At 43.7% G+C, this 20,023-nt stretch overlaps 1 protein-coding gene across 1 annotated transcript in view; it reads right to left on the bottom strand.

The window, feature by feature from the left end:
• Nucleotides 1-432: 432 nt before the first annotated feature.
• The window catches only part of LOC125378942, a 52,136-nt gene continuing 32,545 nt past the window's right edge, over nt 433-20,023 (bottom strand). Inside the window, exons 3-7 of the mRNA XM_048394884.1 lie at nt 9,962-9,979; nt 8,346-8,458; nt 7,727-7,894; nt 3,199-3,316; nt 433-1,871 (exon numbers count right to left, since the gene is read on the bottom strand). Of these exons, the coding sequence (XP_048250841.1) occupies nt 1,637-1,871; nt 3,199-3,316; nt 7,727-7,894; nt 8,346-8,458; nt 9,962-9,979 (652 nt within the window). The 3' untranslated portion in view covers nt 433-1,636. The remainder of the gene's footprint in view (nt 1,872-3,198; nt 3,317-7,726; nt 7,895-8,345; nt 8,459-9,961; nt 9,980-20,023) is intronic.

Here is a 20,023-nt window from a genome sequence, read left to right as displayed (position 1 = left end):
ATTTGTGGGCGTGTCCCAATGTTACAGTGACAGAAACATGTAACTTGTGGGCCTGTCCCAATGTTACAGTGACAGAAACATGTAACTTGTGGGCGTGTCCCAATGTTACAGTGACAGAAACATGTAACTTGTGGGCGTGTCCCAGGTCAACTCAGATCTATCATTATCAGTATCGAGATGTTACCTTCAATATACAATTAACTTCTCTTGATCATTCGTATTGTTAAACCGAAATATAATCTAAAGTTCATGTACCCTTAAACTTTTCTATGTTTCATTACAATAACTTACCCACAAACCATAAAATGTTAGAACCGGACGCCATCTTGTTTCCTAGCAGACGAGTCAATATTCATCACGTGACAAGTCAATATGATCATGTGACAAGTCAATACTGATCATGTGACAAGTCAATACTGATCATGTGATAAGTCAATGTTTGAGGTCAGTGTCAGTCACGTGATTTGGGGGTCAACATTGAAACGTATTTTTTTGTCACGTGGTACGGAATAACCAATGGAAAAGCAAGATTCTTAATAGAGGCATAACCAGCTATAATGAACACATTCTTAATGAAAGATTATCTAGAAGTTCGCCTACAGTAATAGTTACCGTATTTATCATTATTGACACTGAGATATTCACCTGTGAAGCTGTTCTTCATGAATAATCAAGATATTCAGCTGTCAAGTTAATTGTCAGGATTATCTTCGTACCAATATCATGAACAGTTTAGTAAATCTTCATGAACACATCTATCATGAAAGGTATTATCTAGATGCCCACCTACAAGTATGTTGACCAGGCTAAATGGTAAACAGAGTGTCAGCTTGACGAACAACATGCTTTGTACAAGTGGCCAGGGCATGTTTATCAAAAGGTGCATCTGGCGTGTGGATATGCAATTCAAAGAGAAAAACCAGCTCTTGAAGAATGGCATACTTGTCCCAACATTACAGCGACAGAAATAGGCAATTTGTGGGCGTGTCCCAATGTTACAGTGACAGAAACATGTAACTTGTGGGCCTGTCCCAAGGTTACAGTGACAAAAACATGTAACTTGTGGGCGTGTCCCAATGTTACAGTGACAGAAACATGTAACTTGTGGGCGTGTCCCAATGTTACAGTGACAGAAACATGTAACTTGTGGGCGTGTCCCAATGTTACAGTGACAGAAACATGTAACTTGTGGGCGTGCCCCAAGGTTACAGTGACAAAAACGGAACTTGTGGGTGTGTCCCAATGTTACAGTGACAAAAACGTAACTTGTGGGCGTGTCCCAATGTTACAGTGACAGAAACAAAGTAGAAAAGTCTCCTCTCTTGGTGCGGCTGAAATGAATAGAGTCACAGCCTCATGGGATATACGGACATAAATACTAACGTACTAAAAGCATAAGTGACTCTCCGCCACACGACCCCAGGAACCTGCGAGGGGTAGGACCAGACCGAGGCAGCCTCACTTTGATTGTAGAGTGAGTATAAATTATTTGATTACGACACGTCTACAGCAGAACAGTCTCAAGTCACATGGCACTCTGCCCACGTCTCTTCTCAATACAATCAGTCCAGGCGTATCAAACGTGGCGACAGTGCCCCCTGGTGGTTGGTAGAATCATCACACTCCCTACTTTTTTTCATCGATTGTTTTTAACAAACGTATCCAGAATGTCCTCGGCCATTTTGAGGTTGTTGTGCGACACTCTCAAGGCCTCCACTGCTTTGAGGCGATCGTAGCCCCGGTCTACGAGTATGGTGACGTGCTCCTCATTTAAACTGCCCACAATCGTTCCATTGTTCTCCTTGTTTAGGTCCTGGTTCTCTCGCAGTCCCTCGCGCCGAGCGGGCAGGGGAATATCATTCACATCTCCACTGAAACAACACACACATCCAATACTAATTAACCATACTTGATGGTTCCAGCTGTCACAGTAGTGTAGAATAGTGGGCAGATCGATCTCATTAACTCATAGAAACAACATCAAAATACTATCATACATTCATATTTTCCCAACAAACACATGTAATTATTTTTGATTTTGTATTTATTTTGTGCCAGATGTATGCTCATCTTTTTGTATCGTAACCATGCATATTTATGCACATGTCTTCAAGTTTGCACGTACATCTTGAACTATCACCCAACCTACATTCCATATCAGTAAAAGAGCTGGAATGCAGGGGGATTACAGGATCCTTCCCCTTCAATGACTCGATATACACTCCCCATCAATGATTCCATATACCCTACCCCTCAATGACTCGATATTCCCTCCCCATCAATGACTTGATAAACCCTCCCCCCTCAATGATTCCATATACCCTCCCCTCAATGATTCCATATACCCTCCCCCTCATTGATTCTATATTTCCTACCCCTTAATGACTCCATATACCCCCCCCCCCCCCCCCCGTCAATGATTCCATATACCCTCTCCCCCTCAATGATTCTATAGTCCCTCCCCTTGTGAAAGGTGGAGGTGTTTGTCCGTGGGGTGAAGGAGTGTAATAGTGGGGTGGAGGTGTGGGCCTGTGGGGTGAAGGTGTGTCATTGTGGGGTGGAGGTGTATGGGGTGGAGGTCTGTGGGATGGAGGTGTGGGATGGAGGTGTGGGTCTGTGGGATGGAGGTGTGGGTTTGTGGGATGGAGGTGTTGACCTGTGGGATGGAGGTGTGGGATGGAGGTGTTGACCTGTGGGATGGAGGTGTGGGATGGAGGTGTTGACCTGTGGGATGGAGGTGTGGGATGGAGGTGTTGGATGGAGGTGTGGGATGGAGGTGTGGGTCTGTGGGATGGAGGTGTGGGATGGAGGTGTGGGCCTGTGAGGTGGAGGCGTTGGTATACGGGGGAGGTGTGTGACTGTGGGGGAGGTGTGTGACTGTGGGGGAGGTGTGTAACTGTGGGGGAGGTGTGTGACTGTGGGGGAGGTGTGTGACTGTTGGGGAGGTGTGTGACTGTTGGGGAGGTGTGTAACTGTGGGGGAGGTGTGTGACTGTGGTGGAGGTGTGTGACTGTTGGGGAGGTGTGTAACTGTGGGGGAGGTGTGTGACTGTGGGGGAGGTGTATGACTGTGGGGGAGGTGTGTAACTGTGGGGGAGGTGTGTGACTGTGGTGCTGGTGTGTGACTGTTGGGGAGGTGTGTAACTGTGGGGGAGGTGTGTGACTGTGGGGTTGAGAGGCTCAGGTTTGCTGTACTTACTGTGACTGAACAGGAGCTGGCTGTTTGGCCCTGGGCATATGGGCAGGTGGGCAGGCATATTCACTTGGAAGTCGATGTAACTGGGGGGGAGCGTTTCCTGTCACGGAGAAAATAGTTCCTGTAAAATGTGAGTGAAGCATGAGGAAAGCATTAGGCAAAGCATGCTGGGTAAGCAAATAAGGGCAAGCACAGGCATGCAACTTAAAAACAGCAGAGTCAAGCATGACAAAAATTCAACATAAAAAACAAAATATGGGAACAAAGTGTTTGTTCACATGAATGCTTTGCATGAAAGATCAAGTCAAACATGTTATATATGTGCCAAAGTAATATATTTCTACCTCAACAAGTGCATCACGTCTCAAGAAAGTCGAGAGAACATTGCATACAACTATTCAGGGATATGTTAAGTGCATCGTAAAACCTTCCAGAATTGTTTTGTTGAGGAATTGGTGAGAATTAGAGCCCTAAGTTCTTGTGATTGTGCAGCCTAGTGTTAATGTCAACATCCATGCAGAGGTGTTTACTCATTCAGCCATCCGGGAAGATCCCGTAGAATCCCGGGTAGAATAGGTCTTCAGCAACCCATGCTTGCCTTAAAGGGCGACTATGCTTGTCGTAAGAGGCGACTAACGGGATCGGGTGATCAGGGTTGCTGACTTGGTTGATGCATGTCATCGTATCCCATTCGTGTGGATCAATTTTCATGATGTCAATCACTGGAATGTCTGGTCCTGGCAAGATTATTTACAGACTACCGTCATATAGCTGGAATATTGCTGACTGCGGCGTTAAACAACAAACACACAAAACAAACAAAACTCATTCAGCAGATAATGAGAGTGAGTGAGTGAGTGATGACTGCATTACTCCAGCTCTATCCCTATGGCAGGCTGTGAGTAATGGACCAGACAAACCAGTGACTGAAAGGATGTCAGTAAATCCCCACCATCAGGGTACACAGACACACCATCAACCCTGTCACAGAGAACTCATCCCAGACTGTAGGTGATGGGTCACTAACTCTACGCAACTGCATGGTACTCAAGATGAGTGAGTGAGTGAGTGAGTGAGTGAGTGAGTGAGTGAGTGACCCTGTCACAGAGAACTCATCCCAGACTGTAGGTGATGGGTCAGTAACTCTACTCTACTGCATGGTACTCAAGATGAGTGAGTGAGTGAGTGAGTGAGTGAGTGAGTGAGTGAGTGACCCTGTCACAGAGAACTCATCCCAGACTGTAGGTGATGGGTCAGTAACTCTACTCTACTGCATGGTACTCAAGATGAGTGAGTGAGTGAGTGAGTGACCCTGTCACAGAGAACTCATCCCAGACTGTAGGTGATGGGTCAGTAACTCTACTCTACTGCATGGTACTCAAGATGAGTGAGTGAGTGAGTGAGTGAGTGAGTGAGTGAGTGAGTGACCCTGTCACAGAGAACTCATCCCAGACTGTAGGTGATGGGTCAGTAACTCTACTCTACTGCATGGTACTCAAGATGAGTGAGTGAGTGAGTGAGTGAGTGAGTGAGTGAGTGAGTGAGTGAGTGAGTGAGTGAGTGAGTGAGTGAGTGAGTGAGTGAGTGAGTGACCCTGTCACAGAGAACTCATCCCAGACTGTAGGTGATGGGTCAGTAACTCTACTCTACTGCATGGTACTCAAGATGAGTGAGTGAGTGAGTGAGTGAGTGAGTGAGTGAGTGACCCTGTCACAGAGAACTCATCCCAGACTGTAGGTGATGGGTCAGTAACTCTACTCTACTGCATGGTACTCAAGATGAGTGAGTGAGTGAGTGAATGAGTGAGTGAGTGAGTGAGTGAGTGACCCTGTCACAGAGAACTCATCCCAGACTGTAGGTGATGGGTCAGTAACTCTACTCTACTGCATGGTACTCAAGATGAGTGAGTGAGTGAGTGAGTGAGTGAGTGACCCTGTCACAGAGAACTCATCCCAGACTGTAGGTGATGGGTCACTAACTCTACTCTACTGCATGGTACTCAAGATGAGTGAGTGAGTGAGTGAGTTTGGTTTTAAGCTGCTTTTAGCAATATTCCAGCAATATCACAGCAGGGGACACCAGAAATGGGCTTCACACATTGTACCTATGTCGGGAATCGAACCCGGGTCTTCAGCGTGACGAGCGAACACTTTAACCACTAGGCTACCCGACCACCCTGGTACTCAAGATGAGTGAAGGACCCAACTGGTAATTGTTGTTTATAACCATCCCAATATTTAATTATATACTTTATAACTGTGTGGTTTAAATGGTATTGTCTTTAAAAAACAACAACATAAATACAAAATAGTACACAGGGTGGAAATTAACGCTCACCAATAGGCCCGAGGCCAGTAGAAAATACCTCGGGCTAATATAATCATACTTCTACTTGGCTATAGGCCCTGTTTTTTTAACAAATGCTGTTAATTATCGCCTCTCGATTCTGGCATAATCTTTCAAGTCTTAAAAGATTGAGTTAAAAGATTAGTTAATAAATATGGCAAATACTTGCCCGTTTTCACCATGTGTAAACTTTGATGGACACCTGTACCGAACTTAAACTTGCTGACCTGCTGTCTGCTGTATAGGTAACCTATACCTAACAAGTATGCTACAAGACGTGCTACTCCATGTATAACTCTAATGTCATATACTGAACTGAATAAAAAATATTTAAAAAAAAGAAAAAAAAGAAAAAGAAAAAAAAGATTTAAATTTAAGAGTCTGCTTAATTTTTAAGGACTAGTAACAATTCCGAAAGGCCTGTGTTTTTCGAGTTAATTTCCATCACTGGCACGGCACAAGACAGAAGACAACTGATCGTGACAGTGTGACCACATGACTGTGAGACAGTGTGACAGTGAGACTGACCAAGACTTCAGCGTCACAAGCAGAGACATAAGGGTCAACACATGAAGCTTCAGGATATTTTCTGAGTATGACATATCTCACATGGGATAATATCTCACCGTATTCAAGTTACCAAGACAACAGACAAGTATTTTATTGAAATGGCGATAGGAGTTCTATAAGCATGCACGTCAAGCCCATGGTGACTCCAGGCCATATTAGGTGCCCACTACCCTATGCCTGTGGTAATACTGCTGATTCAGCACCTATCTCTCCATAGGGGACACAGCTGATGAGTGAATGTATGATGAGTAAATGTATGCTTGTGGTAATACTGCTGATTCAGCACCTATCTCTCCATAGGGGACACAGCTGATGAGTGAATGTATGATGACTGAATGTATGCTTGTGGTAATACTGCTGATTCAGCTCCTATCTCTCCATAGGGGACACAGCTGATGAGTGAATGTATGATGAGTAAATGTATGCTTGTGGTAATACTGCTGATTCAGCACCTATCTCTCCATAGGGGACACAGCTGATGAGTGAATGTATGATGAGTGAATGTATGATGACTGAATGTATGATGAGTGAATGTATGATGAGTAAATGTATGCTTGTGGTAATACTGCTGATTCAGCACCTATCTCTCCATAGGGGACACAGCTGATGAGTGAATGTATGATGACTGAATGTATGATGACTGAATGTATGATGAGTGAATGTATGATGAGTAAATGTATGATGAGTGAATGTATGATGACTGAATGTATGATGAGTGAATGTATGCTTGTGGTAATACTGCTGATTCAGCACCCATCTCTCCATAGGGGACACAGCTGATGAGTGAATGTATGATGACTGAATGTATGATGAGTGAATGTATGATGAGTAAATGTATGATGAGTGAATGTATGATGACTGAATGTATGATGAGTGAATGTATGATGAGTGAATGTATGATGACTGAATGTATGATGAGTGAATGTATGATGACTGAATGTATGCTTGTGGTAATACTGCTGATTCAGCACCTATCTCTCCATAGGGGACACATCTGATGAGTGAATGTATGCTTGCACACATCTCACATATGGCATATACCACACAGACATCCTTGGAGTAGCATAATATTTGTATTACTAAGTAGTGTAAGTATCACACACAGACATCCCTGGAGTGGTATAATACTTGTATTACACAGCAGTGCATATGACATCACACAAACATCCTCGGAGCGGTATAATAACGCAGTGTATATAGACAATACAGACAAGATGCAGAAGGTGGTTATCTGTAGCAATATGTAGCATTTAGTCTCCAGTAGTTAAGCACAGCAGACCACTGCTCTCATAGATCTTATACGGTTTAGACACAATAATGCATACTGCAGACAGAACAAGAGATCAATATAGAAGTGGCGAAGGGAACAAAGCAAATAGCTGCCACAGGAAAAAGCTCATATAATGAGATCACTGCCTAAGGCATAACTTTTGCAGAGTCTCAAAACCTAGCTTACATAGCCTCCACTTCCCGTCTTGACCCCTCCCTGTTATTGTCTGGTAACTACACAGTGATTAATGGCTTTCCTGCTTGGGTATATCTGCCCCTAACATTGCCTATTGCCACTGAATTCCCCAACCCCTTGTGTAAGGATGCTGGTATGCTGATGCCGTACCTCCCTCAGGTGACGGCGGGTGTTTGGAGATGCCCTCCGACGTGGGGGAGGTGTTGATGAGGGGGTGCACGCCAGGCAGGGGTTTGTCGTAGTGCGAGTCCGGCTCCGTGTCAACGGTCTTCACAGTGTGGCCGGGGATGTCGTACCTTAGCTCCGCATAGGACACTCCTGAAACACAGGCTACATCTTAGACACTGCCACCCTTCCCTCTAAACACTTACTACACCTGCACCCAGAAGCCGAACTTGAGTTAACATTCCGCTGCTACACAGTGGGATCCTCTGGAGCCACAAGGGGTTGAGTTTAGGGGTTAGAGGTTCGTGGACACCATGTGAGGAGATATTCTCAAGCTAAACATTAGTGTGATGTTACTTTCTGTACACTGACTTTTACCAGACACAAGACATAAACTAGGCTCTCCACAAGGGAACGTTCCCATCTAATGTGCGAGAGTGGGGTGTATGAGAGGGTGGAATATGAGAGTGGGGCGTTGGAGCGAGTGGAATATGAGAGAGTGGGGCGTGGGAGAGAGTGGGTGAGTGAGTGAGTGGGTAAGTGAGTGAGTGGTAGCTAGCAGCAGCCAAGTGTTCAGGTGTGTGTGAGGACAGCTGTATCTAACCTTGGTCCTTCTCTGCGGGCGTCACGTTGATGACCGTCCTCTGGGGTACTGTCGGCCGCTGGAGGCGTGGCGTGTCTTCGTCGTCTGCTGGCGGGGTGGGTGGAAGCTGACGTCTGTCAACACAACACAACACAACACATCTCGTCACTCAGCAAACACAGAAAACCTCACACATAATGGAGAAACTTTCGAATACTGACAGTAGTGCTTAATGTTTGTTTGTGTGCTGTCAGCCATGAACACTGGGCCAGACAAACCAGTGATTAACACAAAGACTAACATCCCATGTAGTCAGAGTATGACACAGCAAGTCTGTTTGTCTGTTGCTTAATGCCACACTCAGCGCTATTCAAGCAATATGACGGCAGTCTGAAATATTTGTTTGTTTGTTTGTTGTTTAACGCCGCACTCAGCAGTATTCCAGCTATATGAAGGCGGTCTGTAAAAAAAATCGAGTCTGGACCAGACAATCCAGTGATTGACATCATGAGCATCGATATAAGCAATTGGGATCACTCACTCACTCACTCACTCACTCACTCACTCACTCAGTACACCAGTGTTGGGTACCTGCGACATAATAACGCTTCGTTCAGTTTAGCAATTGTTTGATGCGTCCATATAATCACCATGGCTGGGCGGGTGCGCTTCGCGAGACGAGTATGAACGTTATCAGCCAGGCGAACCACAGCAGGGTCCCTTTTCACAAAGCGATCGTAGGGCTACGACTACCGTAACTCCTATACTTTAAGATAGACTTACGACCGTCTTAGCGCTACGATCTCTTTGTGAAACGGGCCCGCAATGCAGACTGGACGCCAATCCGACACGAAACACATGTACGGATTCGGACCTCTTCTGATCACATAGCCAACAAACAAATACTAAGTTTTAATTAGCCAAGTCATTCATTATGCGATGCATACATATGTATTTGGTAATTCCCTGAAGGTATCCCTAACCAGTAAACAGGCAAATAACATTGTCTAACGTGGAGCTGATCAGGATGATATATTAAATTTGTACTTTCATTGATTGAAATGTATTTATTTCGATTCAGGTTTAAACACGTTGCAAAGCACAGATCCGGATGACAGACACAGCGGTTTTCTGGAGCGTTTCGATATAGAGTTCACGCCCTTGTCAAGCTGAATGACTGTAAGAATGAACATGGATACATCCCTGGATGCGAAAGTAAACACAGAAGTGCTTATCCACTGAAGTTTTCTTATTTACTCACCAACTTGTTGAATGCCAATAAAACAGTTTTGTCTTACTCTATTTTGTACATTTTTATTTTTAGTTCTTGATTTTTTTGTTCATCATAAGTAAGAGCTTGTGTTTGAGTAATGAATACGCCCGGAATTCTTTCTTGTGAAAGCTTAACACCAAAAGTTTGAATATATGTATTTTGATATGATGGTAATGATCGCACAACACAGCCAGATGTTATGTTATTACCTATATGACTTATATATGAAATACATGAGCGAAAAAAAATGATTGTCATAGTATAGTCAACCAGTGTGAAGACCAATACCATGTAGTGCAGGTGAAATATTATTTGAATGCCTTCACACGGGCACTGACGAAGATTGTACAGGGTTATACTATACCTTTGTTTAAGCTGTGCCCTTAATACGAAACGACTGCATCAGCATGCGGAAGCTGTTGTTGTTGTCGTGGTTGTGATTGACTGCCAGACATGAGGCCGGATGACTCGGGGCACATGCGGTTGTATGTTTGGTTATGCCTAAAATTGTCTGCCCTTTGACCGTTTGGCTTGGAGTGAGTTGCCCCTTTCGGCCTTGCTCGGGGGGTGGGGAAAGGTGGTCGGTGGAGCAGCGCATACTGCGTACCAAATTAGTTGACAACGTTGCGGAAGTAGTTCCTGGATGAATACTACACATCGTATAATACTTGGAGTTTTGTAAATACGCAACAAAAGCCTAAACCACAAAGACAGACGCGACGGATAAAATGGAAAACCAAAAGAACAAAGCTTTTCGTTGATTATGAATAATATTTCTGGAATATTGTATGTTATATTTATATAAATTCTACCATTTCTCAGCGCACTATTTAAACTTTAAATTAAAAATTCCTTTTACTATAAGTTATAACCAATGATGGATGCATGTCGATGAATCTCATATGCACGACAGTTCATTTGGTAAAGCTTGGATGGTGTCGTCCGCTGTCCGTTGTCCGTCGTCTGTACGTCAACAATTGATTCCATCGACTTCTTCCTCTGAACCACTTATTGGAAATAAACGAAATGTGACTGAAAGCATAACATGGCGGGAATTAAAAAATTACAAATGGAGGGGCTGACACTATCCCCCCCACCACCACACACAGGGGGGCTGAGGGGCAGGGCCACATAGGGGTATTTGGATATATTGATTTTAGGGACTTCTTCTCTAGAACTAAGAGATAGATATCAACCATATATTGTTGGAAGCATACTCCGATGGGGAGAATTCAAATTGTACAGTGGTTGATCGCCTCGGCGCCCCCCCCCCCCCCCCCTGCCACCCCGATCCCTCCCTCCCTTTACAATGGTGTAGGAGTAATGGCCCATACACCAAGTACGGATCGAGTGATCAGATGAACTGAATGACCCTTCTCAAAAACAATTTCTTAAAACATCAATAGTCTTTACATATACGTCTCTTCACGCACATCTTGATAGCACAGAGGGAACGTTGCTGCGCTGACGATGACAAGGTTTCACGTTCCAAACGCATAGGAGTTGATAATCATTTTTTCACGTGCAAACCTTATAGAATAAAGTTCACTTCAAACACCCCGTGAGAGGAAAGTGTGACAATGTGTCAATGAGGTTTGTACCGCCCATCAATCACATTGTTGTAATGATGCTTGGCTGAAATGGCAGTACTATTGCGTAGTCCTGTATAGATTTCTGGAGCAAGATGGCTTTACTATTGGTGTAAAAAAGGTATTATAAATACCACAGGATTGGATATGGCTCATATCTACCATTTAGGTTTGTTTCGTGCCGTGCCGGCTGGGCTGGGCTGGGCTGGGCTGGGCTGGGCTTCAAGTTTGTATTAACAATATGTGCCGTGAAAACAGCTGGCCAGGTCAATAGGAAAGAACCAACTAATGCGGCAGAAAAATAGTTGAAACATAGATATCTGAAATATAGCTAAAGTTTAATACTGTGGCTCCAAGTCTGATCCAAAGTATGAGGTGTAGCAGCCAACGAATGTTCATTGCCTTTAACGTTCTCTGATCATGTCTTACTTAAGTTTAACGCCACCGTAAAACATTCATTCAGCAACGCATGTATATATTTACAAAAGATAATTACAAGCAAGGAATCGAACTCCCCATCACAGTTTCAAATAGCGCGACTCGCTGCCGTATGCGCAAAACACATCTCTGTCAATGGGTGTGTCAGTTTCCCTGTCATACCTTCACATTTTGGGAGGTACGCGAAAGGAATCAGGCATGCACGTGTTCATTTGGTTATGCGCGGGAGTATACAAATTGTGGTTCCAGGACAATATGTTTCCAGAGTATATTTGTTTGCCAAAATAATCTAATAATTGACAAGAAGTGCAATTAATATGTCTATATTATAAAGGTGTGAATGTAAGGGGGAAATGTTAGGTCTGACCAGCTTATTAGTAGGTAATTGCCTTGCAGTCAAGTCAACAACAAATATAATTGCTTTTATTTCTTAATAGTCCAGGCCCTTAAGGGGATAGCTCGCGTTGTGTCTACAAGCACCAAATTTCGCACAGGTGTAGACCAGAACATACTAAATTCACCTTTGGAGGGCAAATAGCATTGAACATGATACAAAACATCACCAGCATGGGCATCTGCAGCTGGTGCAATAGATTTACCCTTCAACTGGAAGTTATCATTAGACTTTGCCCAGCTTTTTAGATGTGCATCTACGGTGTCAGTTGCCACCTTCCGTATATTGGTCTGGTCATCTCCATCACAGATAATGCAGCATTTAACATTACTGCCTTTTCCATAGGATGCCCCCGCTGATCTGAATTTTTGGGGTGGACTCTGTGTTCATGTTTTTGACGCAGCCTCTTCTTACGAGAACTACTACAGTAGCTCCTACATGATTTTTGATACTTAGCATTATAGGATCTGAGTGTTGCAACAATACCTGATCCATTTTTTACTTGGTCAAAGAAGACTGAAATATCCAACTGAACGGCATTGATTTCCTTAAAGTCAGTCAGGTTTCTGCCAAGAGTGCAAAGTCCTTCTGCCTTTGGTGTTTGCAACTCTTCACTTTTATCTGACTGGCAAACACAGCAAAGTCCCCTACAGAGATGGAAATATAGGAATACATTCACTGGACAAGTAGCCATATACGACACCTACGTGTGATTAATGCACAATTAGTCATGACCACCTATATCAGCGTTTCTTGAAGAAGTAAAAATACATGCAAGGAACAATTCATGTGACCTTTATGTGTTCAGTAATATAAACCATCAACCACCAGCAGTGCATTATACTCATTTGCAGACCAGAAAATAACATTATTATGTGACATCCAAATTAAACCTGAACCTTAAGTATGCCCCTGGAAAACCTCTGGACAAAGCGTATTTTGTATGTCAACACAAAGCTCAAAAACCTATGAAAAGAGCCTTCATTCATGATTCTATGACTTTTGGTTATTTAAATAGGACAGGATCCAATAGGGATTGGCGGCCATCATGGATTTTACTAATATGGCGGCCCCATTGATCACCGGCTTTGGCGCCCTCCAAAAATGAAGTTCTGGTCTACACCTGTCTACACCTACAGATGTCCTGGTTCCCTAACCCTAAGTCTGTTAAAGGGGAGCCCTACCGATGTCCTGGTTACCTTACCCTAAGACTGTTAAAGGGGAGCCTTACCCTTATCCTGATTCCCTAACTCTAAGACTGTTAAAGGGGAGCCCTACCCATGTCCTGGTTACCTAACCCTAAGACTGTTAAAGGGGAGCCCTACCCATGTCCTGATTCCCTAACCCTAAGACTGTTAAAGGGGAGCCCTACCCTTGTCCTGATTCCCTAACCCTAAGACTGTTAAAGGGGAGCACTACCCATGTCCTGATTCCCTAACCGACTGCTAAAAGGGAGCCCTACCTTTGCCCTGATTCCCTAACCCTAAGACTGTTAAAGGGGAGCCCTACCCTTGCCCTGATTCCCTAACCGACTGCTAAAAGGGAGCCCTACCTTTGCCCTGATTCCCTAACCCTAAGTCTGTTAAAGGGGAGCCCTACCGATGTCCTGGTTACCTTACCCTAAGACTGTTAAAGGGGAGCCTTACCCTTATCCTGATTCCCTAACTCTAAGACTGTTAAAGGGGAGCCCTACCCATGTCCTGGTTACCTAACCCTAAGACTGTTAAAGGGGAGCCCTACCCATGTCCTGATTCCCTAACCCTAAGACTGTTAAAGGGGAGCCCTACCTATGTCCTGATTCCCTAACCCTAAGACTGTTAAAGGGGGCCCTACCCATGTCCTGATTCCCTAACCCTAAGACTGTTAAAGGGGAGCCCTACCCATGTCCTGAATTCCCTAACCCTTAGACTGCGAAAGGGGAGCCCTACCCTTGCCCTGATTCCCTAACCCTAAGACTGTTAAAGGGGAGCCTTACCCTTATCCTGATTCCCTAGCCCCTAAGCATGTTAAAGGGGAGCCCTACCTAATCTTAAGACTGTTAAAGGGGAGCCCTACAGATGTCCTGGTTCCCTAACCCTAAGCATGTTAAAGGGGAGCCCTACCCATGTCCTGATTCCCTAACCCTAAGACTGTTAAAGGGGAGCCCTACCTATGTCCTGATTCCCTAACCCTAAGACTGTTAAAGGGGGCCCTACCCATATCCTGATTCCCTAACCCTAAGACTGTTAAAGGGGAGCCCTACCCATGTCCTGATTCCCTAACCCTTAGACTGCGAAAGGGGAGCCCTACCCTTGCCCTGATTCCCTAACCCTATGACTGTTAAAGGGGAGCCCTACCCATGTCCTGATTCCCTAACCCTAAGACTGTTAAAAGGGAGCCCTACCCATGTCCTGATTTCCTAACCCTAAGACTGTTAAAGGGGAGCCCTACCCATGTCCTGATTCCCTAACCCTTAGACTGCGAAAGGGGAGCCCTACCCTTGCCCTGATTCCCTAACCCTAAGACTGTTAAAAGGGAGTTCTACCCTTGCCCTGATTCCCTAACCCTATGACTGTTAAAGGGGAGCCCTACCCATGTCCTGATTCCCTAACCCTAAGACTGTTAAAAGGGAGCCCTACCCTTGCCCTGATTCCCTAACCCTATGACTGTTAAAGGGGAGCCCTACCAATGTACTGGTTACCTAACCTAAGACTCTAGAAGGGGCATTGTACCTATGCTTTGGTTCCCTTATCTGAAGACTCTAATATGGAAGCCAGCCCTTTCCTTACCCTAAGACACTTGAAGGGGTGCTATACCCTTGTTCAGGCTCCCAAACCCCAAGACACTTACAGGAGAGCTATATTCTTGCTCAGGTTCCCTAACCCTAAGACACTTAAAGGGGTTCACTAACTTTACTCAGGTTTCTAACCCTAATTCATTTAAAGGGGTTCCCTCGCCATAAACTAGTTCCCTGCCCTTGAGACTCTTGACCCTTGAGCCCTTGCCCTGGTAACCTAACCCTAAGAAACTTAAAGGGGTGCTCTACCCTTGCTCAGGTTCCCTAACCCTAAGACACTTAATGGGGTTCACTGCCTTTGCTCAGGTTCCTAACCCCAACACACTTAATGGGGTTCACTGCCTTTGCTCAGGTTCCTAACCCTAAGACACTTAATAGGGTTCACTACCCTTGCTCATGTTATCTTACCCTAAGACACTAACCCTAACCCTAACCCTAACCCTAACCCTAACCCTAACCCTAACCCTAACCCTAACCCTAACTCTAACCCTAACCCTGCTTTACATTTGCTCAGGTTCCCAAATCCTAAGACACTTAAAGGGGTTCACTACCTTTGCTTAGGTTTCTAACCCTAAGACACTTAATGGGGTTCACTACCTTTGCTCAGGTTCCTAACCCTAAGACACTTAAAGGGTTTCGCTACCTTTGCTCAGGTTCCTAACCCTAAGACACTTAAAGGGTTTCGCTACCTTTACTCAGGTTCCTAACCCTAAGACATCTAAAAGGGGTTCACTACCTTTGCTTAGGTTTCTAACCCTAAGACACTTAATGGGGTTCACTACCTTTGCTCAGGTTCCTAACCCTAAGACACTTAAAGGGTTTCGCTACCTTTGCTCAGGTTCCCAAATCCTAAGACACTTAAAGGGTTTCGCTACCTTTGCTCAGGTTCCTAACCCTAAGACACTTAAAGGGTTTCGCTACCTTTGCTCAGGTTCCTAACCCTAAGACACTTAAAGGGTTTCGCTACCTTTACTCAGGTTCCTAACCCTAAGACACTTAAAGGGTTTCGCTACCTTTGCTCAGGTTCCCAAATCCTAAGACACTTAAAGGGTTTCGCTACCTTTGCTCAGGTTCCTAACCCTAAGACACTTAAAGGGTTTCGCTACCTTTGCTCAGGTTCCTAACCCTAAGACACTTAAAGGGTTTCGCTACCTTTACTCAGGTTCCTAACCCTAAGACATCTAAAAGGGGTTCACTACCTTTGCTTAGGTTTCTAACCCTAAGACACTAAATGGGGTTCACTACCTTTGCTCAGGTTCCTAACCCTAAGACACTTAAAGGGTTTCGCTACCTTTGCTCAGGTTCCCAAATCCTTAGACACTTAAAGGGTTTCGCTACCTTTGCTCAGGTTCCTAACCCTAAGACACTTAAAGGGTTTCGCTACCTTTGCTCAGGTTCCTAACCCTAAGACACTTAAAGGGTTTTGCTACCTTTACTCAGGTTCCTAACCCTAAGACACTTAAAGGGTTTCGCTACCTTTGCTCAGGTTCCCAAATCCTAAGACACTTAAAGGGTTTCGCTACCTTTGCTCAGGTTCCTAACCCTAAGACACTTAAAGGGTTTCGCTTCCTTTACTCAGGTTCCTAACCCTAAGACACATAAAGGGTTTGGCTACCTTTGCTCAGGTTCCTAACCCTAAGACACTTAAAGGGTTTCGCTACCTTTGCTCAGGTTCCTAACCCTAAGACACTTAAAGGGTTTCGCTACCTTTACTCAGGTTCCTAACCCTAAGACACTTAAAGGGTTTCGCTACCTTTGCTCAGGTTCCTAACCCTAAGACACCTAAAAGGGGTTCACTACATTTGCTCAGGTTCTTAACCCTAAGACACTTAAAGGGTTTTGCTACCCTTGCTCAGGTTCTGAGACACGTAAACTGGATGCAGATCTCAGTGGTGGGTGGGGTAGCCACGTTCACTGTGTGCTGATGTTGGTGGGTGTGGTAGCCATCCCGACTGAATGCAGGTTTAAGTGTTGGGTGGGCTAGCCACCTTCACTGTTTGTTCGTTGGTGTGGCAACAATCTCGATAGGGTGAACACATCAGTGGTGGGTAGGCCCTTCTAATAAAGCCAAACACAGCCCACCCTTCTAATTCGGTATATCTTAACTGAAAATAGGCCATTTAGGCTTGAAACGAATTTGGCATTGTCCACTTCATATCTTGAAAACCAATTAACGAGATAACACTTGTAAAGCAAACCCATTTAAAATAAAGTCAAGTTCCTTTACCAACAGATGTTACCAGTTATTGCTGTGCTTATTTGAGAACCGCACACAGCCCACCCTTCTAATTTGGTATATCTTAACTGAAAATAGGCCATTTAGGCTTGAAACGAATTTGGCATTGTCCACTTCATATCTTGAAAACCAACTAACGAGATAACATTTGTAAAGCAGACCCACTTAAAACAAAAGTCAAGTTCCTTTACCAACAGATGTTACCAGTTATTGCTGTGCTTTTTGGAGAACCGCACACAGCCCACCTTTCTAATTCGGTACATCTTCACTGAAAATAGGCAATTTAGGCTCGAAATAGGTTTGCAACTGTCCACTTCATATCTTGAAAACCAATAAACAAGATAACATTTGTGAAGTAAACCCATTTAAAACAAAAGTCAAGTTCCTTTACCAACAGATGTTACCAGTTATTGCTGTGCTTTTTGGAGAACCGCACACAGCCCACCTTTCTAATTCGGTATATCTTCACTGAAAATAGGCCATTTAGGCTTGAAACGAATTTGGCATTGTCCACTTCATATCTTGAAAACCAACTAACGAGATAACATTTGTAAAGCAGACCCACTTAAAACAAAAGTCAAGTTCCTTTACCAACAGATGTTACCAGTTATTGCTGTGCTTTTTGGAGAACCGCACACAGCCCACCTTTCTAATTCGGTACATCTTCACTGAAAATAGGCAATTTAGGCTCGAAATAGGTTTGCAACTGTCCACTTCATATGTTGAAAACCAATTAACAAGATAACATTTCTGAAGCAAACCCATCTAAAACAAAAGTCAAGTTTCTTTACCAACAGATGTTACCAGTTACTGCTGTGCTTTTTGGAGAACCGCACACAGCCCACCCTTCTAATTCGGTATATCTTAACTGAAAATAGGCCATTTAGGCTCAAAACGAATTTGGCATTGTCCACTTTATATGTTGAAAACCAATTAACGAGATAACATTTGTGAAGCAAACCCACTTAAAACAAAAGTCAAGTTCCTTTACCAACAGATGTTACCAGTTATTGCTGTGCTTTTTGGAGAACCGCACACAGCCAACCCTTCTAATTCAGTACATCTTCACTGAAACTAGGCAATTTAGGCTCGAAATGGGTTTGGCATTGTCCACTTCATATCTTGAAAACCTATAAACAAGATAACATTTGTGAAGCAAACCCATTTAAAACAAAAGTCAAGTTCCTTTACCAACAGATGTTACCAGTTATTGCACTGCTTTTTGGAGAACCGCACACAGCCCACCCTTCTAATTCGGTACATCTTCACTGAAAATAGGCCATTTAGGCTTGAAACGGGTTTGGCACGGTCCTCTTCATATGTTGAAAACCAATTAACAAGATAACATCTGTGAAGCAAACCCATTTAAAACAAAAGTCAAGTTTCTTTACCAACAGATGTTACCAGTTACTGCTGTGCTTTTTGGAGAACCGCACACAGCCCACCCTTCTAATTCGGCATATCTTAACTGAAAATAGGCCATTTAGGCTCAAAACGAATTTGGCATTGTCCACTTTATATGTTGAAAACCAATTAACGAGATAACATTTGTGAAGCAAACCCACTTAAAACAAAAGTCAAGTTCCTTTACCAACAGATGTTACCAGTTATTGCTGTGCTTTTTGGAGAACCGCACACAGCCCACCCTTCTAATTCAGTACATCTTCACTGAAAATAGGCAATTTAGGCTCGAAATGGGTTTGGCATTGTCCACTTCATATCTTGAAAACCAATAAACAAGATAACATTTCTGAAGCAAACCCATTTAAAACAAAAGTCAAGTTCCTTTACCAACAGATGTTACCAGTTATTGCTGTGCTTATTTGAGAACAGCACATAGCCCACCCTTCTAATTCGGTATATCTTCACTGAAAATAGGCCATTTAGGCTCAAAACGAATTTGTCACTGTCCACTTCATATCTTGAAAACCATTTAACGAGATAACATTTGTGAAGCAAACCCACTTCAAACAACAGTCAAGTTCCTTTACCAACAAATGTTACCAGTTATTGCTGTGGTTATTGAAGAACCGCACACAGCCCACCCTTCTAATTTGGTACATCTTCACTGAAAATAGGCCATTTAGGCTTGAAACGAATTTGGCATTGTCCACTTCATATGTTGAAAACCAAATAACGAGAAAACATTTGTGAAGCAAACCAATTTAAAACAAAAGTCAAGTTCCTTTACCAACAGATGTTACCAGTTATTGCTGTGCTTTTTGGAGAACCGCACACAGCCCACCCTTCTAATTCAGTACATTTTCATTAAAAATAGGCCATTTAGGTTTGAAACGGGTTTGGCACTGTCCACTACATATCTTGAAAACCAATAAACAAGATAACATTTGTGAAGAAAACCCATTTAAAACAAAAGTCAAGTTCCTTTACCAACAGATGTTACCAGTTATTGCTGTGCTTTTTGAGGAACCGCACACAGCCCACTCTTCTAATTCAGTACATCTTCACTGAAAATAGGCCATTTAGGCTTGAAACGGGTATAGCACTTCATATCTTGAAAACCAATAAACAAGATAACATTTGTGAAGCAAACGCACTTAAAACAAAACTCAAGTTCCTTTACCAACAGATGTTCCAGTTACACACTTTGCCTGTTGTATCAACTCTTTCAACCCCCTACACCCTGTTCTTGTGGCATCAACGGTTTCCAACCCGCTACAAACTGTCCTTGCAGAATCAACTGTTTCCAACCACATACACCCTGTCCTTGTTGTATCAACTGTTTCCAACCCCCCACACACGGTCGTTGTTGTATCAACTGTTTCCAACCCCCTACACATTGTCCTTGTTTTATCAACTGTTTCCAACCCACGACACACTATCATTGTTGTATCAACTGTTTCCAACTCCCTAAACACTGTTCCTGTTGTATCATATGTTTCCAATTCCTTACACACTGTTTCTGTTGTATCAACTGTTTCCAACCCACTACACACTGTCGTTGTTGTATCAACTGTTTCCAACTCCCTAAA

Source organism: Haliotis rufescens, unplaced genomic scaffold, assembly GCF_023055435.1.
Source record: "Haliotis rufescens isolate VD_foot unplaced genomic scaffold, xgHalRufe1.0.p SCAF_130, whole genome shotgun sequence".
Classification (NCBI taxonomy): domain Eukaryota; kingdom Metazoa; phylum Mollusca; class Gastropoda; order Lepetellida; family Haliotidae; genus Haliotis; species Haliotis rufescens.
The sequence above is the reverse complement of the archived record's forward strand: the minus strand, read 5'-3'. Positions and strand labels throughout refer to the sequence as shown.